The sequence below is a fragment of the Camelina sativa genome, chromosome 20 (assembly GCF_030686135.1).
Source record: "Camelina sativa cultivar CO46 ecotype springtype chromosome 20, ASM3068613v1".
In the NCBI taxonomy this organism is placed as follows: Eukaryota; Viridiplantae; Streptophyta; class Magnoliopsida; order Brassicales; family Brassicaceae; genus Camelina; species Camelina sativa.
In genome coordinates this window covers 3237466-3264012 of record NC_141899.1, presented here as the reverse complement: position 1 = coordinate 3264012, position 26547 = coordinate 3237466, and the positions used below count along the sequence as shown (strand labels likewise).

Genomic DNA, 26547 nt, shown 5'->3' with positions numbered 1-26547 from the left:
ACAAATGCATAAAATAAAAATAGGTTATATATAGGATATACATTGACCCTATACTCTTCATAAGATAACTCTTCATATATAGATAATAAATGATATCCATAAATGATAACCAGGGTCCAAATGATATCCAAATTTTTTACTGAGTAACGAGTCAAAATTTGAATATCTAAATTCATTTCATATATTTCTTTTGTTGAATTGTATAGTTTTATATACTATAATAAACTTTTTAAATAATTTAATTTGGACATGTGCTGGCTGTTTTTAAACTTTTTAAATTAACAAACATAAGTTACATATTTGGTCCTAAAATTAATATGCGCTATACTATAGATTAAGTCATAGAATTAACTATCAAAATACAATATATAATTTTAAACACTAGACAAATCAAAAAATTAACAAACAAAAATATATAATGTTGTTTAGGGTTTGTTGATCTCTTTCAATTAAATAAAATTTACCAAATAAACAAAAAAAATGAATTTCAACCCGTGCTCTAGCACGGGTCATATTCTAGTTTTACATACTAATTGTCCTGTCTAAGAATTTTTAAGGTCAAAATGATTGATGTGTGGATATAGATATAGGCATCATCACGAGCGAGACTGTTTAAGGAGTACAAAGAGGTTCAGCGTGAGAAAGTAGCTGATCCAGATATTCAATTGCTTTATTCATAAGTCGTATCTCCTTGTTTAAGGAATTTGTCAAACCAGTCTGATGATTCTTTGATCATAGAACTCGTCACTTCGTGTCCAATTCCATCTTCTGCTTTGAACTGCTCTCAAGAAACATCAAAAGTCTATTTTTAGTTTCTCTATCCGGTGGTTGCAGTTACAACTATATATAGATTAGATCAGTGATGATGTACCTTAAAATTTCCAGGAGAACCAGTATCCTTATAAGCCTTCTCAGCTCTCTTTAAAGGAACTTCTAGTCCGCCAAGAGGGGCGCCAGGATCCTTTGCACCTGCACATGAAAATCCGGAAAAAAACTTGTAAGTGTGTCAGATAGATAATGAGCATATATCTCAATTGTGCTCACCGTTAAGGATGTAAAGAGGCCGTGGAGCAATCACTGGTAATGAGTAAGGTGAGTCAAACTTAGAAGCTAGTCCAGGAGCTATTCTGTTCCACACCTGTTTTAAGTCAATCAAATACTTGTCAACTGTATGTATATTTGAGTCGCAGTCCGAATTCGTAGTCATTTTCCAAGTTTCTTTACCTTTTCGACTACTTCTTTGTCGATCACACTCTTTCCCAGATCAATCCTTGCTTCTGAAACCATAGAAAAAAAAAAAGGCAAAGGAATTATAATTCTCATACTTTTAGTTTATATATATTGAATCTTTTAGTGAGTTTTTCAAAATCTGACGTTCAAATAAAGCTTTCAAAACCGGACTGACATCATTGTCGATTGCCCATCTAAATCCCTGCCCAACATTCAAAAGTTTTTGAATTAGGAAACCATATATATATCCTCTTTACAAGCAAAAGAATAGGTCTCATAGTAGTTATATATGTTGTTTTATATCGTTCTTTTTTGGCAAAGAAAGAGTAGTAATGATGATTTTTGCACCTGAACACTGATTAAAGGGACAACCACGGAATAGCGGGTGTCAGCTGCAGCAGCAAACCAAGCCTTGCATCCCTGTATATTGGTTTCCCAATGAATAAAATTAGTGTACATATATATATATATATATATATATATATATATATATATATATATATATATATATATATGACTACGTACGTACTATAATTATTACAAATCATGCAACTCAATTTGTTATATGACTGACCTCCTAGGGACATGCCGGTAATTCCTATCCTTTTTGGGTCTATATCATCCCTCTTAGTAAGATATTCAGCTAGTTTGATCAAATCCCAAACCTGAGAAAAAGACCCAAAAAAAAAAAAAAAAAAAATCAAATAGATTCTATAAGATTGTCTTACACTCTAAAAGTGCAACCAGAAAATGAAGCTAAAAAAGGCAACTTTTTTTACAGTATCAAAGACAAAAGGCATTGTCTTTCCATTTCTCCATGATGATATAAGAGCCTGCGTTACAATTTTACACCCAAAACCGGCCATATCAGAATTCAAAAGACAAGAAAAAGAAATAAAATCAAATAGGATATAATGATTTTTAACTATGACTCTACATCTATAGAGGCAGTTTTGCAGTTGTAAGCGCGTTCCCCGTGATAGCGAGCGTCTAAACCGATGGCTACATATCCCCTCGAAGCATATGCCTAAAGCAGAACCAAAGACAAAGTATAATCAATAGAGGAATGTTGATTAGTTAATTGGAGAAATCAAAAATTTTAAAATACTGTATGATGTTATTATTTACTTCGAGCCATGGCCTTAACCATTCTTTGTTTGTGTTTCCACCATGCATAAACACAATCGCTGGCCTTCTTTCTTCACTACCCTCCTTCAAGCTTAAAATAAGCAAGGGCAACCTCCCTTGCTCTGCATCCTTATCCCATTACAAATAGAAAACAAGTTTTCTAAGAACACATACACAAAAAAAAAAACAGAAGTGTAATAGATTTAAAATGTCAACGATTCATCTTAGCTTGAGTCTTCTTACTGTTAATAATCTTTGAATACCATTTTTTTTTCTTTTCCAAATTTTAGTTATTACCTCAGTGTGCAGATGAAGGTTTTCTTCTTTGAGCATCTCTTTTAAATCACCAATGTCTTCTTTTGGACAAGACTCTAGCGCCTGTGTTTTGGTAATGACAACAAGAAACAATAAAATTAGAAGAAGAAAAAGGAAATTAAAATGAAATGAAACTTACCAGGAAATAAAATAAATATATAGGACTGAACATCTCACTTTTGTAGATGGAATTACATCGGTTTGAAACAGAGGGTTTTCGACAGGATCCGAAGACTCCGCTATTAGTGGAACTGGAAATTATGAATTTATGATCATGTCAATAGTTAATTTGTTAAAAAGCACTAATGGTAAGATCATCATCGCAAATATATTTACTTCAATCTCTCTTCATTAGTTCATGTTAGAAGCACTTATTGACGAAAATTACAAATGGAACCATGGATTGGACATTGTCAATGACTAAATCAGACGTATACAAAAAATGGATGGTCAATGTAGAGATAGAACAACAACAACAATTTAGATTCACATAGCAAACTTTCATAAAAACTCTTTTGTTAAGTCTACGTGAAATAGGATGCATCATCACTTACCAAAGATTTTTTCTTTATGCTATAGATTGCTTTCTCAAATTTGTGATGATGGATAACTTTTGATCAGTATTTAGTAATTACTATATATATATATATATATATATATAGATATATACAGTTATGTTATAAAACATTAATAATATCTTAACTATATTAGAGGGATAAAAATTCATGTACCAAGTACGGTGGGGTAAATACTAGTGATATATAAATTATGAGTTTGAAAAAACTAAAAGAAACATTTAATCATTAGTCACCTTCGGGTGATCGTCGACTGTGGAGAAGACGAAGGAAGTCCAATCTAAACATTCGTGCTTGAGATTGAGAATCCATAACTCTGGTGGTAGTGGTGACCGGTGGGAGAAAAAGATTTGTTCTGTTTTCGTTACGCAAAATTAATGATGAGCTCATTTTTTATCAAATTTCTTTCTAATGAACTACATACTGGTTTTCAATTCGCCTAAGATTGAATTTTCATGTTTATGTAAGAAACTCTTTGGAAAAAAATAAAAAATAAAAACTAAACTGAAACTAATCATACGTTATGTATAAATTACTTGCCTTCGACAAAGTGGCACTGTAGAGGGACCTTTGTTTCCTTGGATTATAGGAATGTTTGGTAAAGCAGTTTTCCAATAACGGTCCAATGTTAAATCAGCCGCAATAGCAATGACCTGCGATATAAAAGAAAGAAAGAAAGAAAAAAAAACATCACACACCAAAAAGAATAAAGCAAGAAAGTAATTTTTTGTTTGTTTGTTTGTCTGTGTGTTTGAGAACTATTAGAATAGATAAACGGGTTGTTATAACCGGTTTAGTTAAATGGTTTAGATTGTGAATAAGAACTTATAGGTACTTACCATGAGTGAACCAAGAAGAAAGATTTCAGGCAGACGAATTGCCATTTTAAATTTGGGAGTTGGAACAGATATGAGTTTGATGAATTTTGATGAGAAGAAGAAATTGGAATAGAAATGGGTTTTAGTAGAAAGAAGCTGTGGTTGAAGTTATGAGCATGGATGATGTAGACGGCTACTACTACTACTACTACTTACCAATTCTATTTGGACCGATTAATTATATATCACATACCCTCTAACCACTACTTGCCTTATCTACTTGGCTTTTATTAGTTAGAGGAATTGTGGGAGAGATGCATCGTCACGTCAAATCTTCGGCCATATGTTTTAAATTCCAATATTATTATAACCGAAACAAATCACAATCATCAAATCACGGCCGTGAGATGATAGGACCAGTCATGTTATGGTCTCTCACCGTCCGATCTTCTTCTTCTTCTTCTTCTTCTTCTTTTTCCCACAATTGATTATTAATGTACTAACGTAAGTTTAAAGCATTTTGGGAATCGGATGGTTCAGAAAGATACAGCGACTGGTCTCTTCCCTTGTGGAGGTGGACTCATTATAGACCACACTTACTTATTACTGGGCATTTTAATTGAACTATAAACCATTAGTCAATGATTTTTGGAATTATACACGTTTTAAGATCGATATGTAAAATATTTAGGGGCACATTGAAATCAACCGTTTGGATGGTTAGATGTTCTAAGTCCTAAGATCGATAAGTAGCGCGAAATAATACATTATCAACACATACACAAAGAACATCATAAATCAATCTTTTATAGTTACAAATCTCTTCCCAAAGAACAAAAAAAAAAAGAATCATCAATTTAACCTCCTTTTTCGAATGTCTCCATCATCACGACCCATCAATTCCATCCCTTAAAGTACAAAAAAAAAAAAAAAAAAAAAAATCGACTAATCAGAAATTCAAATCTATTTCTTACATAAAGTTAAAACTTGTGAAGCAAGAAACTATCAATAGAGAAACAAACATAGAAAAAACAAGGAAAAAAAAAGCCATAAGGAGAAGAAAATTATTACTTTGGCGGCGGATTCGTCCATGGATTCGTCTTTGAAAGATATATTTTTGGATTTTTCAGTTTTAGGGATTGAGTTTTTTTTGTTTCACTAATTTGTGTTCATGTGTAAGTCTGATTTGGGGGTTAAGGGGGAGAATCCGGAGAAACGATAAACGTTTAAGACCAAACGATTGGACCTTGAATCTTTTTTGTTTGAGTCTTGGACTAACAGCCCATTACTGTCAACATAAAAATCAAGTAGGCAAAAACTTGGCGTTTCATATTTGTATCCCAAAATGCATATAATAAAATTGTAGTAGGAAAAAAATAAGTATCAGTATTGCATCTCATGTGGTCAATGTTACAACAACCATACTATTCCCAGTTGACCAACAAAAATATTCATAAAATATTTTTTGATATTTTCTATTTTAGAAAGTTAAAATAATAAGTGAAGTGACTTTAGTGCAGTGGCAGGAGGTAAGTCCATTTGTAGAAGGTACCATCACACCCGAGATCGAGTCCCGGCTCCTACGAATATAGGAATTTGGCTAATGGGCCGGCCTATTGTAGTACAATGGTTGACAAAAAAAAAAAAGCTAAAATAATAAAATTATTCTGTTGGATATTTTATGGTGTTAGATATGTAATTTATTTACTTAATTAGTATACAATAGAATTTCTGTGGGTTTTTTTTTTGGTCAAACGAATTTCTGTGGTTTAAATTTTTTTTGAAAAACTTAAAGTTTATGATTTGCCTATGACCGGAAACTTGCGTCTTGTTTCGTTTGTTGGGTTGTTGTTGTTGGATCGGGTCGACTAGTATATTTAACTCATTACAACTGAAACAATCTGGTCAACTTTTGTTAAAGATTAATAGGATGTGCATAAAATACAAATTCAAAACAAAATCTTCATGGATTGATAAATCTGTTTTTTTCAATCATAATCATACTCAAAAATTAAAATTAAAAAATGGTAGCAGGAGGAATACGCTGAAACAGCTTTACTCTCTCTCTCTGATCCTCGTGCTACTTCACCATTGACTAACTCTTGATGGGAGCTAATAGCTTCTTCAACCTCTCTCCACACCATGACTGTTAGGAATGGTGTGGAGAGATGTCAGAGTAGTTGTATCATAGCTTGAAAACGTATATTGAGAGAAGTTAGTGTTGCCGACCATTTCATTCTCACCATAAGGGATGTTCTGGAAATCAGAAGAGAAGTCATGTGGAGCTGTGTTTGAGAGATGAGAATGTTGTAGAACGTTGTTGTGGTTGATGATATCACTTATCATAGGCATGTTATGATGAGAACCATAAAGCTCCTGCTTCTGTATCAAGTGATTATTCTTCAACCCCAAGTTATTTACTGCAGATGCTTGCACTGGAAGTAACTGTGAGTAGTCTTGTGTTGTTGAGACGTAGGGATGTTGAAAGTTTGTGTTGTCCACACACATGTTATGACTATAACTATAAGGTTCCTGCTTCATCAAGCGATTTTGGTAATTGGTGAGTTGGTTTGATTGTGAAGCAGAAAGTGGGAGCTGGGAGAAGGTAGCATCTTCATGGTTGTACATATACAGCGAGAACTTGCTAGGATTCAAGGGTTGTTGGTTCGGATGAACCAAGTTTGCGTTCCTCTGTTTCTTCGCCTCAACAAAACGAAGTCTTTCTTGTAGTTTCGAGAGAGTCCGTTCTAAGGACTGAATCAATTGAGAAAGTTGTTTGGGAGAGTAATGATCAAAGTTTGGATATTTCACATTATTCCTCTGCTTCTTCTTCTTCAAATCCGTGTTCCCCTTATCCTTGTCCTTCTCCTTCTCGAGGAACTCATGAAGATTGAGGCTCTTGTTGCGTTTTCTCGCCTCTTTATACCTCATAGCCATGTCTTTCACTTTCTCTTTCTCCTTAGGCCATGTCTTCAGTCTGCCGTCTGGTCCATAGTAGATGACGCAAACCTCAATCGCACAGAGAACTGAAAGCTCATAAGCTTTCTTGAAGATTGTCTTAAGTCTGTTTGTTAAACTTGTTGAATTACAAGAAGAAGAAGACGAAGCTTGCCTCATCGTGATTTTTCCTTGATTTAGCAGCAACAAATTTAGGGTTTTTTTCCTCTAGAGAGAGAGAAAAAACACGAAGAAGAAGAAGAATTATATGAAACTGAAGGTGAAAACATTGTGAACTCAAATACTATATAGACGTCTTGGTGCCTACGGGAACACGCGTTGCGTGAAGAGGTGTGTATGTGTGCGCCTAAGATTCTATTCGTTTTCCAAATCTTTTGCATAGATTTCCTTAATTAATGTCTCGATGGTGAAGACGAAAAAAGGAAATTTTAATTAGCCTCTCGATGACAACACAGCTGTAAAATCTAAAAGATTTGATTGAGAAAATTAGATTCGATTGTGTTATTAATTGTGCAACAAAAACATGGAAAAAGGAAACTAAACTAAAAACTAAAACCTATGGTTCATTTTTTGTAAAACTAAAAACTTGAGGACTTAATCTACAATTTATTTATCCCATCTTATTATATAAAGTTGGGTTTTGAAAGTTAGCCATTAACAAGATTTAGACATGTGTCAAGTTATCAATCTCAAATTTTGACATGTATAAAAGTTAATATTTAATAGAAAAAATTTGATTACAACAAAAATAAAATATTTTGTTTTAAAAAATATTAATAATGTGAAAAGATAATTATAAAAAACTACTGAATTTATTAAAAAATGCAAGATTTTGACATGTGTCAAGTTATCAATCTCAGATTTTGACATGTGTAAAAGTTAATATTTAATAGGAGAAATTTGATTACAACAAAAATAAAATATTTTGTTTTAAAAAATATTAATAATGTGAAAAGATAATTATAAAAAATTACAGAATTTATTAAAAAATGCAAAGTTTTTCTAAATAACTATAAGGAGATTATACATATATATATATATATATATATATATATATATATATATATATTCATAAAATTCAAAATTATAATATTATTTATTTATTTTTAAGTTTAAGTTATTAATTCTACAAAAAATAGAAAAATAGATTAAGGAAAATATAAAGTTAATTATTATTTCTAAATTTTGTAAATACTCACTTCTATATAAACATAGATCGTCTTATATTTAAATAATTTATTCAAAAACACTGCTTTCAACTTTGTTTAATTGGGCAATTTTCTTTAATGGGAAGGTAACCTTTTCTTATTTTTTAAACCAATATTTTCTCATATTTTCTCCTTTTTCAATTGGGAATAGGTAAGATTAATATGTTGACAAAAAAAACAAAGATTAATATATCCATCTTCTTTTCCTAATACTGTATTTTAAAATTTATTGTAGTATTTTTTATTGTTTTATTTAATTTATATTTTCATCTTTGAATCATTTGGGATTCATATGTTATCGTGGTTATAATTTCCTATTTTTTCTTTAATTATGTCAAATTAATTTTCTTCTAATTTTCTCAACCTTGATTGGTTGGTGATAAACCCTTCTTTTTTTTTTGCAAACAAAAAAAATAGAAATAGAGATTAAGAAAAATATACAGTTAATTATTAATTCTAAATTTTATAAATACTCACTTCTATATAAACATAGATCATCTCATATTTAAAGAATTTATTCAAAAACATTGCTTTCAACTTTGTTTAATTGGGCAATTTTCTTTAATGGTTTTTCTTATTTTTTTAAACCAAAATTTTCAGTTGGGAATAGGTAAGATTAATATGTTGACCCAAAAAAAGATTAATATATGCGTCTTTTTTTCTAATACTGTATTTTAAAATTTATTGTAGTATTTTTGATTGTTTTATTTAATTTGTATTTTCATCTTTGAATTATTTGGAATTCATATATTATCGTGCTTATAATTTTCTATTGTTTCTTTAATTATGTCAAATTTAGTTTTTTTTCTAATTTCTCAACATTGATTGGTTGGTCATAAACCCTTTTTTTTTTGCAAACATAATTGTTACCATTATTCATTCAATCCCAAAGAAAGATAATGAGTAGAAGCTTATCAACCTAATGATGGATAAAATAAGTTAATCAAACACAAGCTTACAACAAACATAGATAGATTGGAAAACCATAAATTATCGTTGTTGATAGATCTATAGGAGCTCAAAGACTGTGACACCCTGGTTTGCGGAAATGTTTAAAACAATTGATTTGACCACATATGTCACCAAAATGTACTTATTTTTCGGTCAAGGATCCTGAGAGAACTTCATGATGGGTGACCTTCCTAGAAGTGATTGTCGGAACTGTGCGAGTGAGGATGAAACACAGAAAAAGATCATTTGTTGATTTGTAGGGTGGTAAACAAGTTTTTAAGGCCCCCAGATGTAACAAACCGGCCATCGAATATGGGTGGGTCCACAGGCCGGGAATAGATGTAAGGCCCATTTAGGAAGGTAGACCCATGGACTGAGAGTGGACATGGCTCACTAAGCAAGGTGGTGGTTGAGGCATTACAGAGACAGAGGCTACATCATGGTGTGTCAAAGACCCTTCCACGAATACATTGGGAAATTTAACATTAGTTATTATCAAAAGATTTGTAACGTTAGAAAAATGTTTTTACTTTCATTGTTTGTCAGAGGTTCGGAGCAAGCCATTTTGAGATAGCAAAAAGACTTGAACATGTTATCTCCACACAGGAGGAGGACAAAGCCGAGGTTTTCTCTATGGTGGAGAAGGTTGGACACAAGGTTATCTCCCCAGGGGAGGAGGGTGGAGGAGGTTGGACGTAAAGTTATCTCCCTAAGGGAGGAAGGCAAAGCCAAGGTTCTCTCTATAGTGGAGGAGGTTGGACACAAGTTCTCTCGATAATATGATGAGGGTGGAGCCGAGGTTCTCTCCATAGTGGTCATACATTATTGTGATGATACATAATTGATTAGTATATTATGTAATATATTTTTTATTTAAAATATTTTTTGAGCCTACAGTTTTAGTAATAAAAAACTATGCAAAAGCGAAAGTAAATAGTTGACTTAGTATGTTCATATAGACATTTTCTAGGTGGTGATAAAGAATATATTTGTAACATAAAGTATATTTAGGTGTATAAAAAAACACTTTTAATAGTAACATACATAAAAGATTTGTAAATCGATATAAATAAGTATATTTTAACAAAAGTAAATTTTATAAATAACATACAACAAATTTTATTTTTATTAAATTTAATTTAATTTATAAAATTTTGTAGCCGCACGTCGGGCGGGTCCTCATAGTTATTAAAAAACAACCGATTGGATGATTCAAACCAAATTGAAAAGTTAGAAATTTTTCGAAGCGCCATTGTAAAAGTGTAAAGTGGAGGTGAATGTTGAAATCATCATCGTCTCTCTTTGCGAACTCGATTCTGCGTCACCGATGCAAATCAATGTCGGAGCTGTACAAAACACACGCCCTCTTGATCACACTCGGTCTCTCCGAGGAAGAGCCTTTTGTTTCTCAAACTCTGTCTTCTTCAGAGGACGTCAATTACGCTTACAGATTCTTGTCAAATCTATCTAATCCTCCAAACTACGGCTGGAATCTAGTAATACGAGGCTTCTCCAACAGCAGAAGCCCCGAGAAATCGATCCGCGTCTATGTCCAGATGTTGAGGTCTGGGTACTCACCTGATCATATGACTTATCCGGTTCTCTTGAAGTCAAGTTCTCGTCTTTTCAACAGAAGACTCGGTGGGTCTTTGCATTGCACCGTCGCTAAAACTGGGTTTCAGTGGGATTTGTTTATATGTAATACTCTTTTCCATATGTATGGTTCGTTCCGAGACAGAGCTTCTGCGCGCAAGCTGTTCGATGAAATGCCTGTGAAAAACTTGGTCACTTGGAACGCTATTTTAAATGTGTATGCCAAGTGTGGGGATGTTGTTTCGGCAAGACAGGTGTTTGATGAGATGACTAAGAGAGATGTTGTGTCTTGGAGTTCTATGATCGATGGGTATGTTAAAAGCGGTGAATACAACGAAGCATTGGAGATTTTTGATCAGTTGATGAGAGTTGGTTCATCAAAGGCTAATGAAGTCACTATGGTTAGTGTTTTGTGCGCTTGTGCTCACTTGGGTGCGTTAAATCGAGGGAAGACTGTACATCGGTATATACTCGACGAGCATTTGCCCTTAACAGTTATATTGCAGACGTCTCTTATTGATATGTATGCTAAGTGCGGCTCTATAGGAGATGCTTGGGGAGTGTTTTGTAGAGCACTCGTTGAGGAAAGGGATGCATTGATGTGGAACGCTATGATTGGAGGACTTGCCAGTCACGGGTTCATTAGAGAGTCACTCCAACTGTTTCACAAAATGCAAGTGTCTAAGATTAACCCTGACGAGATAACATACTTGTGCTTGCTTGCTGCTTGTTCCCATGGTGGTTTAGTGAAAGAAGCGTGGTACTTGTTCGCTAGTCTTAAGGAAAGCGGAGCTGAACCAAAGAGCGAGCATTATGCTTGTATGGTTGACGTGCTTTCTAGAGCTGGTTTGGTTAAAGACGCACATGGTTTTATATCTGAAATGCCGGTGAAACCGACAGGTGCAATGTTGGGTGCTTTGCTTAACGGGTGTATAAACCATGGAAACTTTGAGCTTGCGGAAACAGTTGGAAAGAAGCTTCTTGAGTTGCAACCGCATAATGATGGGCGATATGTCGGGCTAGCAAACGTTTATGCGATCAACAAGCGGTTTGGTGCAGCTCGGTCTATGAGAGAAGCAATGGAGAAGAAAGGAGTGAAGAAAATTGCAGGACACAGTATAATTGAATTGAATGAAACACCACATAGATTCGTAGCTCATGACAAAACGAATTTTCACTCCGAGAAGATCTATGGAATGTTACAGCTAATTGGAACTCGGATGAGTCTCCTCGATGTTGACTATGATTATACTGAAGACTCTCATTGTTTTTGTTTTTAAGATTTTCATATTTAATTTTTTTAGGTAAAGGTTAAACACTTCAACTAAATTAGGCTAAGAAACATGAATGGTTTAAAGGTTCCGTCTAGAACAATTTTGATGGGTTTGTTGTGCAGAGTTAGCAGTATAAGCTGACTGTAAATCATAATTTTACTTCAGTTGAGTCCAAAAATCTATTTGTGATTATTTAGGTCAGTAAGAGATGTATAAAGACACATTGCTTTACTTTTGTTTCTTGTAATGGATGATATCATTAGACAGTGTAACGCAACCGATTTAAGATATGAATATCTTCTCATTATCAAATCTTTTGATTATCACTCTTCTTCAATTGGAAAAAAAATCATATCAATTTAGCAAAACAAACCCCGAAAGAGTGTACAGCCATCAATGGCGTGGAATTAGGGTTTTTTTCTTTTCTTTTTTCTGGTAGGTTTCAAAATGGGAAAGAAAAAAAAAAGAAGAGAGAGCTAGTGAAATTCACTTCACTGCTTCAAAAGACCTCTTTCTTGAAAGAGCTCATACATGGCCGATCCAATCTTAGCTGGAGATTCAACAACCTTCACTCCGGCATCATTCAAACTCTTAATTTTGTCCTGAGCCGTACCTTTACCACCTGAAACAATGGCTGCAACAAACAAAAACCAGAGGAGTGAGTGAGAGCAACAGACCAAAAGTAGCAATTCCGATTCACAGAGTTAGATGGCTTATCGAAATACCTCCAGCATGACCCATTCGACGACCAGGTGGTGCAGTAAGTCCAGCAATAAAAGCAACAACAGGCTTCTCAGTACCACTCGCCTGTTTATATTAACCAAAAACCAAAAATTGAATTTTACTTATACAAATGAAGATAGAGAGAGATGAAACCAAGTTGAAAGAGATTCACAATGGTTTTCTTACCTTTATCAATGCTGCAGCATCTTCTTCTGCAGTGCCTCCGATCTCTCCAATGAGAACAATACCTGAAACCGCCAGCCATTTCTTAGTTTTTCAAGTGAGCTACTATATACACTAAGAAAAGAGAGGAACTAACAGAAGTGAAGCCTTCTAAAATAAGAATCTTGTAGCCTAAAGAGACTAGGTAAACATGTAGTCTAGCTACTAAATGATCTTTAAAGTAAATCTATCTAGACGAAAAGATCATTTCGGAGAACCATGAACAAGAATTAAGATAACTCGAGATCACAAACATTACCTTCTGTTTGAGGATCAACAAAGAATTTCTCAAGGCAGTCAACAAAGTTTGTCCCGTTAAAGGGATCCCCACCAATTCCTACACAAGTAGACTGGCCTAGACCCACTGCAGTTGTTTGGAAAACCTGCATGGAAGTTAAAACGAAAACTACATTTAGAAATCCTAAGAAAAACAAGGCCTCATATCAAAGTCCTGAACCAAAAGTTCCATTAGTGAAAAAAACAATCTTTATGTTCAACCTTCCGTAACGGAGACAGAGAACAAATCATAAAACATAAAAAAAGACCTTACAGCTTCATATGTCAAGGTTCCAGATCGCGAGACAATTCCAATCTTGCCAGGCTTGTGGATGTATCCAGGCATAATTCCAATCTTGCATTCACCAGGCTTGATAATCCCAGGGCAGTTTGGACCAATCAGCCTAGTTTTTGATTGACCGTTAAGAGCATGCTTTACACGTACCTAAATCCGAAAAAAGCACAAGTTCCAAGTCAGAGAGAGAAGCACAAGTAATAATTACATGAGTATGCAAAACGAAGGCATGATAGATGATACTAATATGTACCATGTCATGTTGAGGGATTCCTTCGGTAATACACACAATAAGATCTAACTCAGCCTCAATACCCTCCATAATAGCAGCAGCAGCAAAAGGAGCAGGTACATAAATCACAGAGGCATTGGCTTTCGTCTCAGCCTTAGCTTCAGCAACAGAGTTGAAAACTGGGAGACCTAAGTGTTCTGTTCCACCCTTCTTTGGTGTTACTCCTGCAACCTATAACAAAAATAAACACACACACACACAAGCTAAATTAGCAAAGCCACTTTTGCTTTAAAGCAATCTCATCTCCAAGATCTAATGGTAATCGGAAGACCTAATTCGGAGAAGATAAAAAAAGGGAATGATGATATTTACCATTTTGGTGCCGTATTCAATGGCTTGTTCAGTGTGGAAAGTGCCGTTCTTCCCGGTGATGCCTTGACAGAGGACACGTGTGTTTTTGTCAACGAAGACAGCCGCAGGAGGATGAGGATCCGACGCGAAAGAGCGAGATTGGGTCAACGAAGTGAGAGACTGGTGGCATGACGGGAAAACCTCAGAGCCGCCGGTAGAACAACGGCGAGCTTTCGATGAGAGAGATCCGATAAGCCTTGCGACTTGCCTTGACATAATTGATGATTCGGCTTCTTCTTCTTCTTCTTCTTGGTGTTCTCGATCCGAATCAAAGTTGCGAACCCTAAAAACTGTGTGAAGGCGAAGGAGGAAAAAAAAAAGAAATGGGAGCAAAAGAGGAAAATTCAGCGGAGCTTCTTTCCAAAGAATCAGCTGAGTGCTTTGCGATCACAAGCCGACAAAAGAGGCTTCCTTTTTAAAGGCTACACTTTAGCCCAAACCCATTTATTTCTACATAATGGACTTTTCAGAGTTTTTATTTTCATTTCACTAATCTGATTTTAATAAAATTCTTAACTGTTAAATAAAATATTTATCTCAAAGTGTATACAATCTTTTAATCTTTCAATTTTAGAAGAATCATTTTCGTATATGTTATATAAACAAAATTGGAAATTTGGTTAGCTGGGGTTAAAATCAAGAAGCATATACATAAACCCAAGATCGGCTTCCAAGTTTCATTTAACTGAATTATGTTCGAAGCAAGTAGTTACATACATAAAATGGAGAACAACCGAAACAGCAAGCGAAAAACACCAGAATCAAAGCATATATATATATGAAACCAGTTCATGGGATATTTCAGCTGACCAGAATCAATAGAAGACTCAATGGTTTTAAACAAACTAAAGCCCGGTTAGTAGCGGTACTTGGTGGAGTAATCTTTTGGAGCAATCACCAACCCACGACCTTTCCTTGCACCACGGTAGACGGTTTCGATGATATCAATGAACTCTTGTTTATCCTTGAGTGCCCAGTTGATCTTGTTGTTGTTACCAGTTCCAAGATCGATCATGATGTGTTTGTTCCTGAAGAAGAACATGACTGTTGAAGGATCATACAGCTCGTACATTGTGTTGAAATCTGGAACCTCAGTGATGTCCACAAGGTAAATGACTGCAAAGTTCTTTATCGTCTCAGCAACAGAAGCAAGCACCTCATCCATCTACACAAATAAAAAACCAAAAATCACAGAATCAAAACCAGAGACCACAACTTTGTTATCAGAAACACGAATGGCTCTGAAGTTGCAAACAATCAAAATCACCGAATCAGCACAAAAACAAAACGAGGCGAAACAACTCTAAAGGTTAAGATTACTAGTGAAACCCTAATTTACATCAGAATCGAGCTAAAGAACACAAGAATGGCTAAAAATTTCAAACAATCACCACAAAATATCGCAATTTTCCAGTACTAAAGGATCCAAATCGAAAACTAGGAACTACAAATCGAATCAAAACATATAATCGAGCTTTAGAAAAAAAGGTAAAGAGGAAGAAACGTTTCACAGACCTGCATACAAGTCTCATCCCAGTCGTGACCGAAACGAATGACGACGAGACGCTCTTCCTCGGCAAGAATCGCCTGATCCACGGCCCAGCCGGAGTGTAGATGCGGTAGAAGATACGACATCCTCTCTCTCTCTCTTTCTAGACGATTCCGATCTGTTTTTTCAATTCGATCTTTATCTCTCTTGCCCTAATTTTTATATTTAATTCCCAATTTTGTTGACGGTGACGGCGCGTTGATTCCACGCTTGAACCGCATAGATCGACTTGGGCTAAGCCCATAATAATACTTAATTGTCGGCCCAATAAAGATTACAATCTACGGTGATAAAGGTAGCAGAACACTATAATCTAGTGGAAGTCACTTGTAGAAGATTAAACCTCTAAAATCTAATTATCCTATCCAATATCTTCTCATAGAGGTGAGAGCTGAGATTTTCACATCAACTCTTCTCATTTTGAAGCTAAATATTTTTCTGATCTCTCTTTTCATTTGTTTTCCCTCTAAATCTATCCAACGATTCCAAAATCTCTCACTTTCACCTCTTTTGCTTCACCTTGAATCCATGGATATTGCTACTTCATCTCTCTGTCAAGCTCACAAGGTTGTTCTCACGCGTCAACCTTCTTCTCGGGTCAACTCCTGCTCCCTTGGTTCTGTCTCCGCTATTGGATTCTCTCTTCCTCAAATCACCTCTCCAGCTTTAACTCAATGTCGCCGGAAACAGAGCTCTTCTTCTTCTGGGTTCGTCAAAGCTTGTGTCGCTGTTGAACAGAAGACCCGTACTGCTATCATCAGAATTGGCACTAGGGGAAGGTAAATTTCTCTCCTTCATTACTGATCTCTGTAGATTCCATTAACTCTCTTGAGTCTATGAGCTCCTTAATGCTATTGGTTTGACCTTCGTTTCCTTAATTCCGATTCCAAGTATCGATCTTGAGTTGACTGATCCTCTTGTCGGATCCGTTTTCTTGGTTTTGTTGGAGTTATTGTAAACAATGTCTTTGTATATATAGTGTAAAATTTTATGAGAAATGGTGCTTTTGGTTTCTGATTGAAAAGATCAGGTTTTTGTGTACTCATTGATGTAAGTTCAGTAGCCAGATGTTATTAATGGTGAATGAGTTTGAACTTATGATGCGTCTTATCTTTCTTGGTTGTTCTGCTTATATACTATCTCACTGTGTAGGACAGTCCTCTAGCACTTGCTCAAGCATACGAGACACGAGAAAAGCTCAAGTCGAAACATCCAGAACTCGTTGAAGAAGGAGCTATTCACATTGAGATCATTAAAACGACCGGTGACAAGATTCTATCTCAACCGCTTGCTGATATTGGTGGGAAAGGACTTTTCACCAAAGAAATAGACGAGGCCTTAATTAACGGTCATATTGACATAGCTGTTCACTCAATGAAAGATGTCCCAACTTACTTACCTGAAAAAACGATTTTACCTTGTAACCTTGTGCGTGAGGATGTTAGGGATGCGTTTATTTGTCTGACTGCGGCTTCTTTAGCTGAGCTTCCAGCTGGAAGCGTTGTGGGCACAGCTTCTCTCAGGAGGAAATCACAGATTCTCCACAAGTATCCTGCACTACATGTAAGTTTTCACAACATAGAGAGTGCCGCCATTTCTTTTGGATCAGTTTGTATTTTTCTTTCAATTGTTGATTGATGTGTTTATTGCCTATGCAGGTTGAGGAAAACTTTAGGGGTAATGTGCAGACAAGACTCTCGAAGCTTCAAGGAGGAAAGGTCCATGCAACTCTATTAGCACTAGCTGGTCTTAAGAGATTGAGTATGACAGAGAACGTTGCATCTATCTTATCTCTCGATGAAATGCTTCCAGCTGTTGCTCAAGGAGCTATTGGAATTGCCTGTAGAACCGATGATGATAAAATGGTATGTTAAGCTCTCTTGAATTTACTCTATGTGATATGTTTCACTTTATGGGACCTTTGGATTTGAATCTATGATATATTGCGAATGAATATATGATCCGACTGGTGTTTTACATTTGTAGGCAACTTACTTAGCCTCATTGAACCACGAGGAAACAAGACTAGCAGTTTCATGCGAGAGAGCGTTTCTTGAAACGTTAGATGGCTCATGCCGTACTCCAATTGCTGGATACGCTGCCAAAGACGAAGAAGGCAACTGTTTTTTCAGAGGATTGGTTGCTTCCCCTGACGGTACTAAAGGTACGTAAACAATGCTACATTAACACATGAGAGGATAAACACCCATTGAAAAAACCTCATTCGTTTCTCATATATTCCATCTTTGTGTCAGTTCTTGAGACCTCAAGAAAAGGTCCATATGTGTATGAAGACATGGTGAAGATGGGAAAAGACGCAGGCCAAGAATTGCTTTCTCGTGCTGGTCCTGGCTTCTTCGGCAACTGAGCCATTCAGAGAAGAGGAAGAAGAGATGTGACGCGGACAAAGTCTAGGATTTAGGAGTAATTCAACATCTTCAAGTCCCGTTTCTTCCTCCTAGATTTGTTGTAACTTTTTTGATTTTGAGAGAAGACATAACCTTTTGTTTATTGATTGTTTTATTGTATTTAGATTAAAGCCCCCTTGCAATTGTATCCTTTATATTGAAACTAGTTCCCAAGAAATCAGAGAAACAAAATGAAAACAGGATACATTAGCTCAATCTCCTAAGATCTTCTTCATCTTCATCAACCGGAGTATACCAATCTGGCATTCTCTCAGAATTGCTCAGCCTGTAATTCAGCATCAGTTCCTCATTGCACAACGCTCTTGTAGCCACTAGAACAAGTGTCTTCAGTACAGGAACATCCAAACTGCTATGATTCTCTGTCCTAGACAAGAAGCTTCCAGATCTCCTCATCTTTACATCTCCTGTGTTCCCGAAAGCTACATTCGGAATGTAAGCTCGCATCTCTGTCTCTGACAAAGGGAAGTCGTACGGGTAAATCATGACATTAGGATCCATGTCTTTACCAGGGTGGTTGGTGAAATGACCAAACGCCAACGGGTTTCGCATTTCGATAACCGCTGAACCTTCAAGCGGCTCACTCTGCATCTTCAATACCTTGTCTGTAAGGTTATCCACAGTTTTAACGTCAGCTATGATCTCAGGAGTTGTAAAAGAGCTGTTCCATACTTCCCGTGAGTCTCCTCCACGACCCCATACTTCCCGTGAGTCTCCTCCACGACCCCAAGGTTGAGCGTTTATTACCGTCCCATCATACCTAGTAATCAGATATGAGTTCTGTGCATCGACATTTGGATACCCAGGAATGTATCTGTAGAATGCAGGAGAGTAGATCACACCAGGGTAAAAGGCCAAGACAGCTCCCACATCTGCTTCACCTTCAATGAAACAACCCTGACCCGCTTCTTTATGAGGTATTAACGATGGTCTGATGTCAAGGGTGTACCCAATTCGATCCTTTAACCGACGTGAGACTTCAACGAGTTTCAAAGGTCTAGTCTCAGTAACAACTGTGCTGAAGAAGAATCAGAGAGATATGATTAAGATGATAAGGAACTCGAGAGTTTTATTAGTTCACTACACAAGTCATCATGGACTCACTGGGCTTATCTGCAGTTGGAACTTTGTTCTCCATTCTCGATTCTGAACCTGACTCATGTAGCTCCTTTGCCTTGTCTATATGGGTAAGAAGAATCTCGTCCATTGAAGAACAGAAGTTTTCGACTTGGTAGTGAATGTTCTCTTGAACTTGCTTCTGTTGCTCAGATAATGTGGCTTTACTGGCAATCTCGATGATCTCTTCTGCATCAGCCTCCTCAGCATCTCGCCCCAAACGGTTATAGCTATAGTAAAGAAAATATTAGTGAGCAATATAACCTAAGGAAAACTATAACAGTTGCGAGGACACTAACACTGAGCTTATAAACAGAAACTCTTCATCATTACCAACCTTGTAAACATAAACAGTTTGTTAATGTCGGCTTCAAACTGTAGTTGGTTTGGATTCTTAGCAAACGTGGGACTCTTTGCTAGAACACCAACACCCTGGAATCCTCACAAAGAAAGAAACCAGATAAGATCTCAGCACTTTCAGATCAAAAGGAGGTTAAAACTTGGGGCAGATTGAGATTTTCAGTCACACTATTTTACATCGAAACCTCTCAGATTAACATAAAACTGTTCATAGAGAAACTTAAAAACTACATTTACCGACAGAAAGCGAATCGTTGAGATTTAGAGAGCTTCATAGTAGTACTCACATGAGCTAAAAGCTAAAAACAGAGCTAATTCAAAGTAAGCATCTTTTCTTTTAGTGAAAGACTAAATCCTACACAAGACTCGACCTTTCGTCATACCCAACATGTAAAAACCCATACCAAAGAGAAATTTTCAACAAAAAAGTAGTAAAGAGTATTATTTCACCTGCTGAAATTTGTTGAAAAGGAACGCAATTTTCGCAAACGCCATTTGAATCCGAGAAGCAGAGGAGTCTCGCAGGTGCTTCAGTTTTCTTTGCAAGATTACAACAGTGATTCGACTCGACTTGACTCGCCTGGCCTAAACCATCCCTCGATGGCTGGGATCCATTTCATCTCAATGGGCCTCAAAGCTAAGGGCCCGTTCGTTTCTCCCATATTTTGTTTTATTATTACTTTTATACGTTCCCTTTTTTTTTCTTTTTTTTTCGTACGTTCTTTTTAATTATTCAGTGAAAACAATAATATGAGTCTCAAAAATTAACGTAACAGACGCAAATAAATATATATATATTTAGTGAAATTTGATAACGAAAATGAAAATCGTTTATTCATCATGAATTGAAAGTTATCAAATCAATTGCATGTGTAAAAGTACCAAAGGTTCCAAAACAACAACAACTTGCCATGACTTGGCGTTTTTAGTTGATCATCAGAAACGTTTTGGAGGCAAGGGGACTGAAGAAAGGAAGTGGGAGAATAAGGAGAGAGATTGCGACGGAGCAAAGGCCGGAACCTGGTGACCGGCTCCTCTCACCGTGACAAAAGTTAGTCCTCCGGCATAAGTCTCAACCCATCCAGCTACTTGACTCTTGTCGAACCATGACCTCCACGGTAACTCCACCTTTAGTCCCATCTTTTTTATGCTGTAACGCGTTGATGTTACTGGAACTCTACCATCCGTATCTCCGCTATTATAATTTATAACCAACATTGAACCCAATCAAGTTAAACTTAATTGACAATACGCAGAATGGTTAACAATTAATATTCAAAAGAGTAGATACCTATAGATCCAGATGCGGAGGCCACCCGTCAAAAGCTTCTGGATGATGGGAATCATGGTGGATGGAGCATCATTCCATTTCCTTATGACGTCGCTGAATCACACGTACACACACGTATATGTACACTTTGTTATTAGAAAACATGATCAAACTAAAATGTTAATTAGTACTATACTACTATATATATATATATATATATATATACGCAACGTAAGTAGGACTAACCTGCAAGGACTGTACGGATAAGGAAGGTTTGTTACGTTGGCATGGAGTGCGACCTGCACATCTTTCCGGTTAAAATAATTTTCCGCATAGCCTTCAGTGCATGGATCGTACCCGGCCGGCAACGTGTCCCACATGTCCTGAACAAGTTAAACCACCAAAAGTCATCAAGTTTGAGAAGAAATTGTAAAGAAAGAAAAAAGATGAATGATGATGGTTCCATAACAGTACAACGGTACAATTGAAATAGTGAATAAACGTACGTCCGAAGTAAGGAGGCGAGGAGACACAACGATTTTAGGTTTTCTTGTAGAAGACGAGGATAGGCAAACGGGAGTGTAGATGCTGTATATGTCGATATCAGAGTAAGCATCCATGAACCCTTTGAAATTGTTGTAGCATTGTTCAGTCTTGTTGGTGGTTTCTTCTTCGAAACGGCACGAGCCATGGATGTTGGTGTGGACCTCGTCCGATATTATAGCGTGGCTCCATGCGTAGTCCACTAGTCCTACCATGTCTGTTGCCTCATTGATCACCGCGTTCCCTATCTGCAAAGCAGTCACCAATCAAATACATTTTATGTTTAGTTATACCGCAAGAAATGTTGCTTCCTCGTCTTGCAAGTAACCTTACTAGTTGTACTACTAGTACATAGTGCATACCATGAAACCCTTGAGATTGATGTGAGAGTCTTTTGTAACCTTCTTGTTCCTGTCGTAAATTGCCTCCGCAAGCTGAGGAACATAATGACCTGAGAAAAGAAGATCCAAAGCAGTGTTAAATTAGTTTGTCAAAAAAAAAAAAAAAAAAAAAAAAGCAGTGTTAAATTAATCTTTATTTATATATACACTGATATACATACAGATTAGAGTGTCTAGCTAGTTCGGCTAAATCAGCTAAGACTTTAAGAATCTTATGAATTAAAGACAAGCAACTGAATCCAAAAAAGTTTAAAGTCATTACAAACCAATAATGGAACAAGATTTATTCGTTTATATTTTAATTATATTTTATTCTAGTTCATAAATCACTTTCTTTTTTGGATGAATAAAACACTTACCGGCGTAACTCTCCCCGGAGATGTAAAACTCGTTGGATCGGAACTCAGGGAATTTCATGAACCAATTAATCAAGAAGACAAGAGAGTCAGCAGCGGTAACTTTATCTCCAAGCTTCTGAAGATCCATTGAGTTATTGGTATACGAGAACCCAACCCCAACCGGGGCTTCCAAGAACAGCATATTAGCCTCTGCACAAACATTTTTTTTTTATGTAACTCCAATTTATATATGTACACACGTAAATAAATCGTATAGAAATAGTAATTTAATTCGTTGTACCTTTGTTCCAAGAGAAATCATTGTAGGTAAGGTTGGAACTGTTGGTGTGGACAAGGAAAGGGCCTAGTTCTTGTGCAGCTCCATAAGCTATTGATGAGCACCCTGGTCCTGCACATTTTAGTTTAAAATTAAGTTGATGAAAAAGTTTCACCAGATATATAATACAATTCACAAAAAGAAATGTTATTAGCGATTCCATCCCAAAATTATTATTAATTATTTTATGCGGAATAATTTCCATCGTTAAAACGTTCGGCAGAAATCATAAAACATCGAAGTGTTATTGTAACTTTATGGGGGAGAATTTCGTGACGTTAGTAACAGATCAGAATAGCAATGAAATTACTCATATATTTGTATGGTTGGTAATAAATGCCATGTGTGATTAGTATAGCACAAATTTTGGAAAGAAAGAAAAATGAAACTTTGACCAAAGTAAATGATAGTAGTATGAAAGAGAGGTAAACGAATGCAATCATACATGGGGAAAGATGGAAAAGAATAGAGTTCACGGATTGTCAGACATACATCTATAATTCGGAAAAAAAAAAATGAACTAGACTACTAGACGTCAATAGATTGTCACGAGTTGGTTTTCGAAATCAAAGTATTAATTGTGTGTACTACATATATTAGATATATTTTAGATAACTATATGTTTTGCAATTAATTAATCTGATTACAATGGATTCGGAATTTTGGATGTATCCTTCAATCACGTTCACTCACTTTTTTTTTTTTTTTTTTTGGAACAACTCACGTTCACTCACTTAGTCACAATTACTACCAACCTAAGAGCCTCACGATTCACCTTCCTCTCAACTTGCTTGATTGATTGGTCGCTCCAGCTTTTACAACTTTTCTCTCATGTTCATCTTTTATAATCAACTCTACTTAGGCTATCTTATGTAATCTCTAAATGATGTCTCTCTTAGAGAAAGATGGAATCGAAAGATGTTACAAAAAAAAGAAACGAAAACAAAGAAAAGAGTTAAGACCTAAAAATCATTTCTAGCTATTATTCAACTGGTTGTTCAAAAAAAAGCTAATTCAACTTTTATTTTATATGGTATATAAATATATTAGAAATAATCATTATTTTCCACATTATTATTTGACATAGACAAGCTTTTCGTGCTATATGTGTTTTGAATATTCAACATCTTATCTGATCTCTCTAGCCACAATTTATAAAGACGAGGTTGATATTTAATTTCTCGTATCTCTAAATATCCTGATACTGGAATGAACCGTGTGCGAAAAAAGACAAACCGTATAAAAAGTAAAGTCGTTAAATTGAAAGAACAACTACCGAGAGAAAAAGAAGATAACGACAAAATAAAGACTTAAACACACTCTACAAAAACAAGATTTGGACATTCAATGTTAAAGAAAAAGGACAACATTGAATGATACCAGTTCAATATATCTGTCAGAGAGCCGGACCATATACTACGTCTTCCTTAATTCTTTTGATTATCGTATAGGATGCTTTACTTCACTTAGTGTGTTCTTAACAACTTTTGATTTAAGTGTAGATGGAAATTTGTTTGAATTAAAACTGGTTTTGAACTATGATTTTCAGTTTTTACGTTAATAACAAAAAACAGTGACTGGACCTATATATAGTCTTTTTATTACTATTATTTTTGGTTCTGGACTATATATAAGTCCGTAGGCAATCAAAATTCAATATTTGTCCCGAAGAGGCAAGAACCTACTCGTTCCACCGTACAGACTACAGATGTTGAAGTGCGTTCCACCAAACGAACTATATCATTAAAGTATGCAATTAAAATTTGTCGCCATTCCCAACTATCACATTTGTTGTTGTCATCACTTCTCCATCAAGCAACAGTAGGAAACAAAAATGTTGAATAGTCTGTATGACTGAAATCTGACTGGTGTTTTTGGTAATTTTTATCGAGCCATACACGACATCTAACTTTATACCTAAAAACAATTGGTTCGAAATGAGACGACCATTTTTACTATCTCGTTGCAATATATTATAACTGAAACAAAAGGAACGGCTTCGTACGTTTAGAAGGCAGATGGGTTGCCACTAAATCACGAGCAGATGGAATTTGATAGGACAATATGCACAACTTGATGTTTTCTCCTACTTTAGCTAATAGAAGTAAACTTTATAGTCCAAAACTAATTTCGTGTCTATGATTGGCAAAAATTTTGCATCCTTTTTATTTATTTTTCATGCAATTTTTAACACTTTTTGTGTTTTTTTTCAACATCACGGTCTGGCAGCATGATTAGACATGTACTAAATACCATGTCCCACGACCACGAGCTGATAATTACACTGATCTTTACAAAAGGGACTATCACTTTAAAATTAATTTCTTCTTTAAATTAAAAAGATTGTTCTAAGACAAAACCATTAAAAGTTTAAATTTTATAAGCGGTACATAATATCAATGTGTACATATATATATACATAACTTTTTTGTCAACATATATTTACATAATTTATCAATAATATGAAAAGTGTCGATGAAGTGGAAGGAATACAATTTCTCTTGTCATATTTTTCAATTCAAGAATATTAAAAATCTTAATGAATAATATACAAATTCATGTATATTGTTAAACATATTTGTAAAACCGCACAAAAGAGTTAAATTGCCAATTAAAACAATTTTTAAAAGTAAAAGTAAAATTTGTTTATGTGTGGAAACTGTGAATTATTCAAAGCGAGAGTGAGATAGAGAGAGTGAAAAGAAAAGGCTGACCTCCGTTGAGCCAAAGGACGAGAGGACGACGAGAAGAGTTTTGTTGAGCTTCGAAGAACCAATAGAAAAGCGCCTTCTGCTTCTGTTCAGGTCCCAGATTCACGTACCCGGCGTAGTGTTTGAAGTTAACTGGTGGCTGACCGGGCAAACCGGTTACCAGGTCATCTTCTTTCCTCCCGGATGAAGCCGTTGCCTTCTTCTCCGGTCTCATACCACAGGTTATCGCCGGTAACACCAGAACGCACAGTAGCCAAAGTGCGTTCTTGATCTTCATCGCCAAACGCTTTCTCTTTCTTTTTTTTTTTTTTTTTTGGTTCTTTCGAAATAAAAGAGTAGATGAGAAAACGCCCCCACTTCTTCTACTCTTTATACAGTGGCTTTTTTTTTAATAACTTAAGTCTTTTATTTTTATGATATTTTAACTTAGTCTTGTTTGTTTATGCTTCACGTGAATATGTTATAACCAAAAAAATAGAACATCCTAGAATTCATTTATTTTCAAAAATCTTAATAAAGTTTATTTAAAAGTTTCAAAGATTAGAAGACAAATCTATATATACATTTTTCAAGTACATTTAGCAAATAAATCTTGAAGTTGCCACTTATTTACAAGACTACCATTAACATTAATTATTAATTTGTTTTTATTTAATTAATTAATATTAAGTTTTTATTTTTGAAAACAATAGTTCTCATCCTAAATAAATTTCTAAAACAATTAGAACCACTCCTTTTAACATTAAGTATTAATTTTATAATTGATTTAATTAATATTAAGTTTTCAATTTTTCAAAACAATATTTTCTTCATACACAAATTTCCTAAACAATCAGTCTAACCAAGAAACGAATTAATTTTCAATCTTGGAGGAAGATCCGTGGCCGAGATTTTTGATCTCAACGCATTGATTTCCCCCTAAAATAAATGTTCAAAATCAAATATAAAATATATTATTCAAAAAAACTAACGGTATGATTTTTAAAAGTAACAAACATAATTACCATTTAATTTGATATCTTATTCAAAGAATAATAATAAAATATTAAAAGATATTGCTTGCTCACAGATTTATTTTTATTTTGTATTACGTATTTAAAAATATTTTTTACTTTCACGGGTTTCATATGATGAGTTTTTGCAGATTAAAAATCTTTGAATATGTTGTTTGACCCACCTATCATGACGGGTTTAAAATATAGAACCAACACTAAAACTATTAGTTTATCTCATATGTACTATAGATTTATAATCATAGTTTTGAAAATTAACTTATATATTATTTAG

General features: G+C 35.2%; 7 protein-coding genes and 1 pseudogene across 10 annotated transcripts; 2 read left to right on the top strand and 6 right to left on the bottom strand.

Annotated features, from left to right (window-relative positions):
- Window positions 1–398: 398 nt before the first annotated feature.
- LOC104769035 (uncharacterized) lies at window positions 399–4403 on the bottom strand. 3 transcript variants are annotated; one of them, XR_015592916.1, is made up of 15 exons: window positions 4088–4403; window positions 3789–3901; window positions 3485–3603; window positions 2851–2924; window positions 2656–2736; window positions 2359–2487; window positions 2168–2257; window positions 2010–2063; window positions 1805–1895; window positions 1579–1650; window positions 1375–1432; window positions 1225–1277; window positions 1045–1138; window positions 872–969; window positions 399–778 (listed from the first exon to the last, which is right to left on the bottom strand). XR_015592916.1 is itself a non-coding variant. In XM_087505065.1 (15 exons), exons 1-15 carry the CDS (start codon window positions 4130–4132, stop codon window positions 671–673), a joined length of 1278 nt encoding a protein of 425 aa, XP_087361191.1. In that variant the 5' UTR covers window positions 4133–4324; the 3' UTR covers window positions 399–670. The 3 variants fall into 3 exon arrangements, 1 of the variants encoding a protein (XP_087361191.1); XM_087505065.1 differs by having other exon boundaries at window positions 1579–1644; window positions 1800–1895; window positions 4088–4324; XR_015592917.1 differs by lacking the exon at window positions 1375–1432 and having other exon boundaries at window positions 4088–4324.
- Window positions 4404–6479: 2076 nt separating this feature from the next.
- Window positions 6480–7219, bottom strand: LOC104772165 (agamous-like MADS-box protein AGL75). Its single transcript, XM_087505064.1, is given in 2 exon segments — window positions 6480–6626; window positions 6629–7219. Coding segments are annotated over 2 exon segments (702 nt in total). The 5' UTR covers window positions 7184–7219.
- Window positions 7220–10398: 3179 nt separating this feature from the next.
- On the top strand, window positions 10399–12362 carry LOC104769034 (pentatricopeptide repeat-containing protein At5g08305 pseudogene; annotated as a pseudogene). Its single transcript, XR_015592915.1, has one exon. The product of XR_015592915.1 is annotated as a pentatricopeptide repeat-containing protein At5g08305 pseudogene (transcript).
- LOC104769033 (succinate--CoA ligase [ADP-forming] subunit alpha-1, mitochondrial) lies at window positions 12332–14697 on the bottom strand. The gene is made up of 7 exons (XM_010493154.3): window positions 14171–14697; window positions 13820–14029; window positions 13546–13716; window positions 13255–13378; window positions 12960–13021; window positions 12776–12857; window positions 12332–12684 (listed from the first exon to the last, which is right to left on the bottom strand). Exons 1-7 carry the CDS (start codon window positions 14423–14425, stop codon window positions 12542–12544), a joined length of 1047 nt encoding a protein of 348 aa, XP_010491456.1. The 5' UTR covers window positions 14426–14697; the 3' UTR covers window positions 12332–12541.
- A 160-nt stretch (window positions 14698–14857) lies between these two features.
- LOC104769032 (thioredoxin-like protein YLS8) lies at window positions 14858–15970 on the bottom strand. Its single transcript, XM_010493153.2, has 2 exons — window positions 15725–15970; window positions 14858–15374 (listed from the first exon to the last, which is right to left on the bottom strand). Exons 1-2 carry the CDS (start codon window positions 15842–15844, stop codon window positions 15066–15068), a joined length of 429 nt encoding a protein of 142 aa, XP_010491455.1. The 5' UTR covers window positions 15845–15970; the 3' UTR covers window positions 14858–15065.
- An 87-nt stretch (window positions 15971–16057) lies between these two features.
- Window positions 16058–18382, top strand: LOC104769031 (porphobilinogen deaminase, chloroplastic). Its single transcript, XM_010493152.3, has 5 exons — window positions 16058–16537; window positions 16916–17321; window positions 17417–17623; window positions 17745–17922; window positions 18014–18382. Exons 1-5 carry the CDS (start codon window positions 16287–16289, stop codon window positions 18124–18126), a joined length of 1155 nt encoding a protein of 384 aa, XP_010491454.1. The 5' UTR covers window positions 16058–16286; the 3' UTR covers window positions 18127–18382.
- On the bottom strand, window positions 18261–20283 carry LOC104769030 (uncharacterized). Its single transcript, XM_010493151.3, has 4 exons — window positions 20111–20283; window positions 19638–19732; window positions 19289–19530; window positions 18261–19197 (listed from the first exon to the last, which is right to left on the bottom strand). Exons 1-4 carry the CDS (start codon window positions 20153–20155, stop codon window positions 18374–18376), a joined length of 1206 nt encoding a protein of 401 aa, XP_010491453.1. The 5' UTR covers window positions 20156–20283; the 3' UTR covers window positions 18261–18373.
- Window positions 20284–20472: 189 nt separating this feature from the next.
- Window positions 20473–25786, bottom strand: LOC104769029 (serine carboxypeptidase-like 35). Its single transcript, XM_010493150.3, has 8 exons — window positions 25264–25786; window positions 22514–22621; window positions 22234–22422; window positions 21836–21924; window positions 21437–21721; window positions 21177–21313; window positions 20952–21044; window positions 20473–20855 (listed from the first exon to the last, which is right to left on the bottom strand). The coding sequence occupies exons 1-8, from the start codon at window positions 25535–25537 to the stop codon at window positions 20597–20599; spliced, it is 1434 nt and encodes a 477-aa protein (XP_010491452.1). The 5' UTR covers window positions 25538–25786; the 3' UTR covers window positions 20473–20596.
- Window positions 25787–26547: the final 761 nt, after the last annotated feature.

Coding starts and splice junctions, on each gene's coding strand:
- LOC104769033 (XM_010493154.3), bottom strand. CDS start 14,425: ATGTCAAGGCAAGTCGCAAGGCTTATCGGATCTCTCTCATCGAAAGCT. Junction 13,022..13,254: donor TGTTGATCCTCAAACAGAAG/GTAATGTTTGTG, acceptor TGGCGGTTTCAG/GTATTGTTCTCATTGGAGAG. Junction 12,685..12,775: donor TCGAATGGGTCATGCTGGAG/GTATTTCGATAA, acceptor TGTTTGTTGCAG/CCATTGTTTCAGGTGGTAAA.
- LOC104769032 (XM_010493153.2), bottom strand. CDS start 15,844: ATGTCGTATCTTCTACCGCATCTACACTCCGGCTGGGCCGTGGATCAG. Junction 15,375..15,724: donor GGGATGAGACTTGTATGCAG/GTCTGTGAAACG, acceptor TTATTTGTGTAG/ATGGATGAGGTGCTTGCTTC.
- LOC104769031 (XM_010493152.3), top strand. CDS start 16,287: ATGGATATTGCTACTTCATCTCTCTGTCAAGCTCACAAGGTTGTTCTC. Junction 17,322..17,416: donor ACAAGTATCCTGCACTACAT/GTAAGTTTTCAC, acceptor TTGCCTATGCAG/GTTGAGGAAAACTTTAGGGG. Junction 17,923..18,013: donor TTCCCCTGACGGTACTAAAG/GTACGTAAACAA, acceptor TCTTTGTGTCAG/TTCTTGAGACCTCAAGAAAA.
- LOC104769029 (XM_010493150.3), bottom strand. CDS start 25,537: ATGAAGATCAAGAACGCACTTTGGCTACTGTGCGTTCTGGTGTTACCG. Junction 21,722..21,835: donor TCAATCTCAAGGGTTTCATG/GTATGCACTATG, acceptor ACTGCTTTGCAG/ATAGGGAACGCGGTGATCAA. Junction 21,045..21,176: donor TATCCGTACAGTCCTTGCAG/GTTAGTCCTACT, acceptor CGTGTGATTCAG/CGACGTCATAAGGAAATGGA.
- LOC104769035 (XM_087505065.1), bottom strand. CDS start 4,132: ATGGCAATTCGTCTGCCTGAAATCTTTCTTCTTGGTTCACTCATG. Junction 1,278..1,374: donor TTTGAAAGCTTTATTTGAAC/GTCAGATTTTGA, acceptor CTATGGTTTCAG/AAGCAAGGATTGATCTGGGA. Junction 779..871: donor GTTCTCCTGGAAATTTTAAG/GTACATCATCAC, acceptor TCTTGAGAGCAG/TTCAAAGCAGAAGATGGAAT.
- LOC104769030 (XM_010493151.3), bottom strand. CDS start 20,155: ATGGCGTTTGCGAAAATTGCGTTCCTTTTCAACAAATTTCAGCAG. Junction 19,531..19,637: donor AAACTGTTTATGTTTACAAG/GTTGGTAATGAT, acceptor TCTTTACTATAG/CTATAACCGTTTGGGGCGAG. Junction 19,198..19,288: donor TCCAACTGCAGATAAGCCCA/GTGAGTCCATGA, acceptor TCTTCAGCACAG/TTGTTACTGAGACTAGACCT.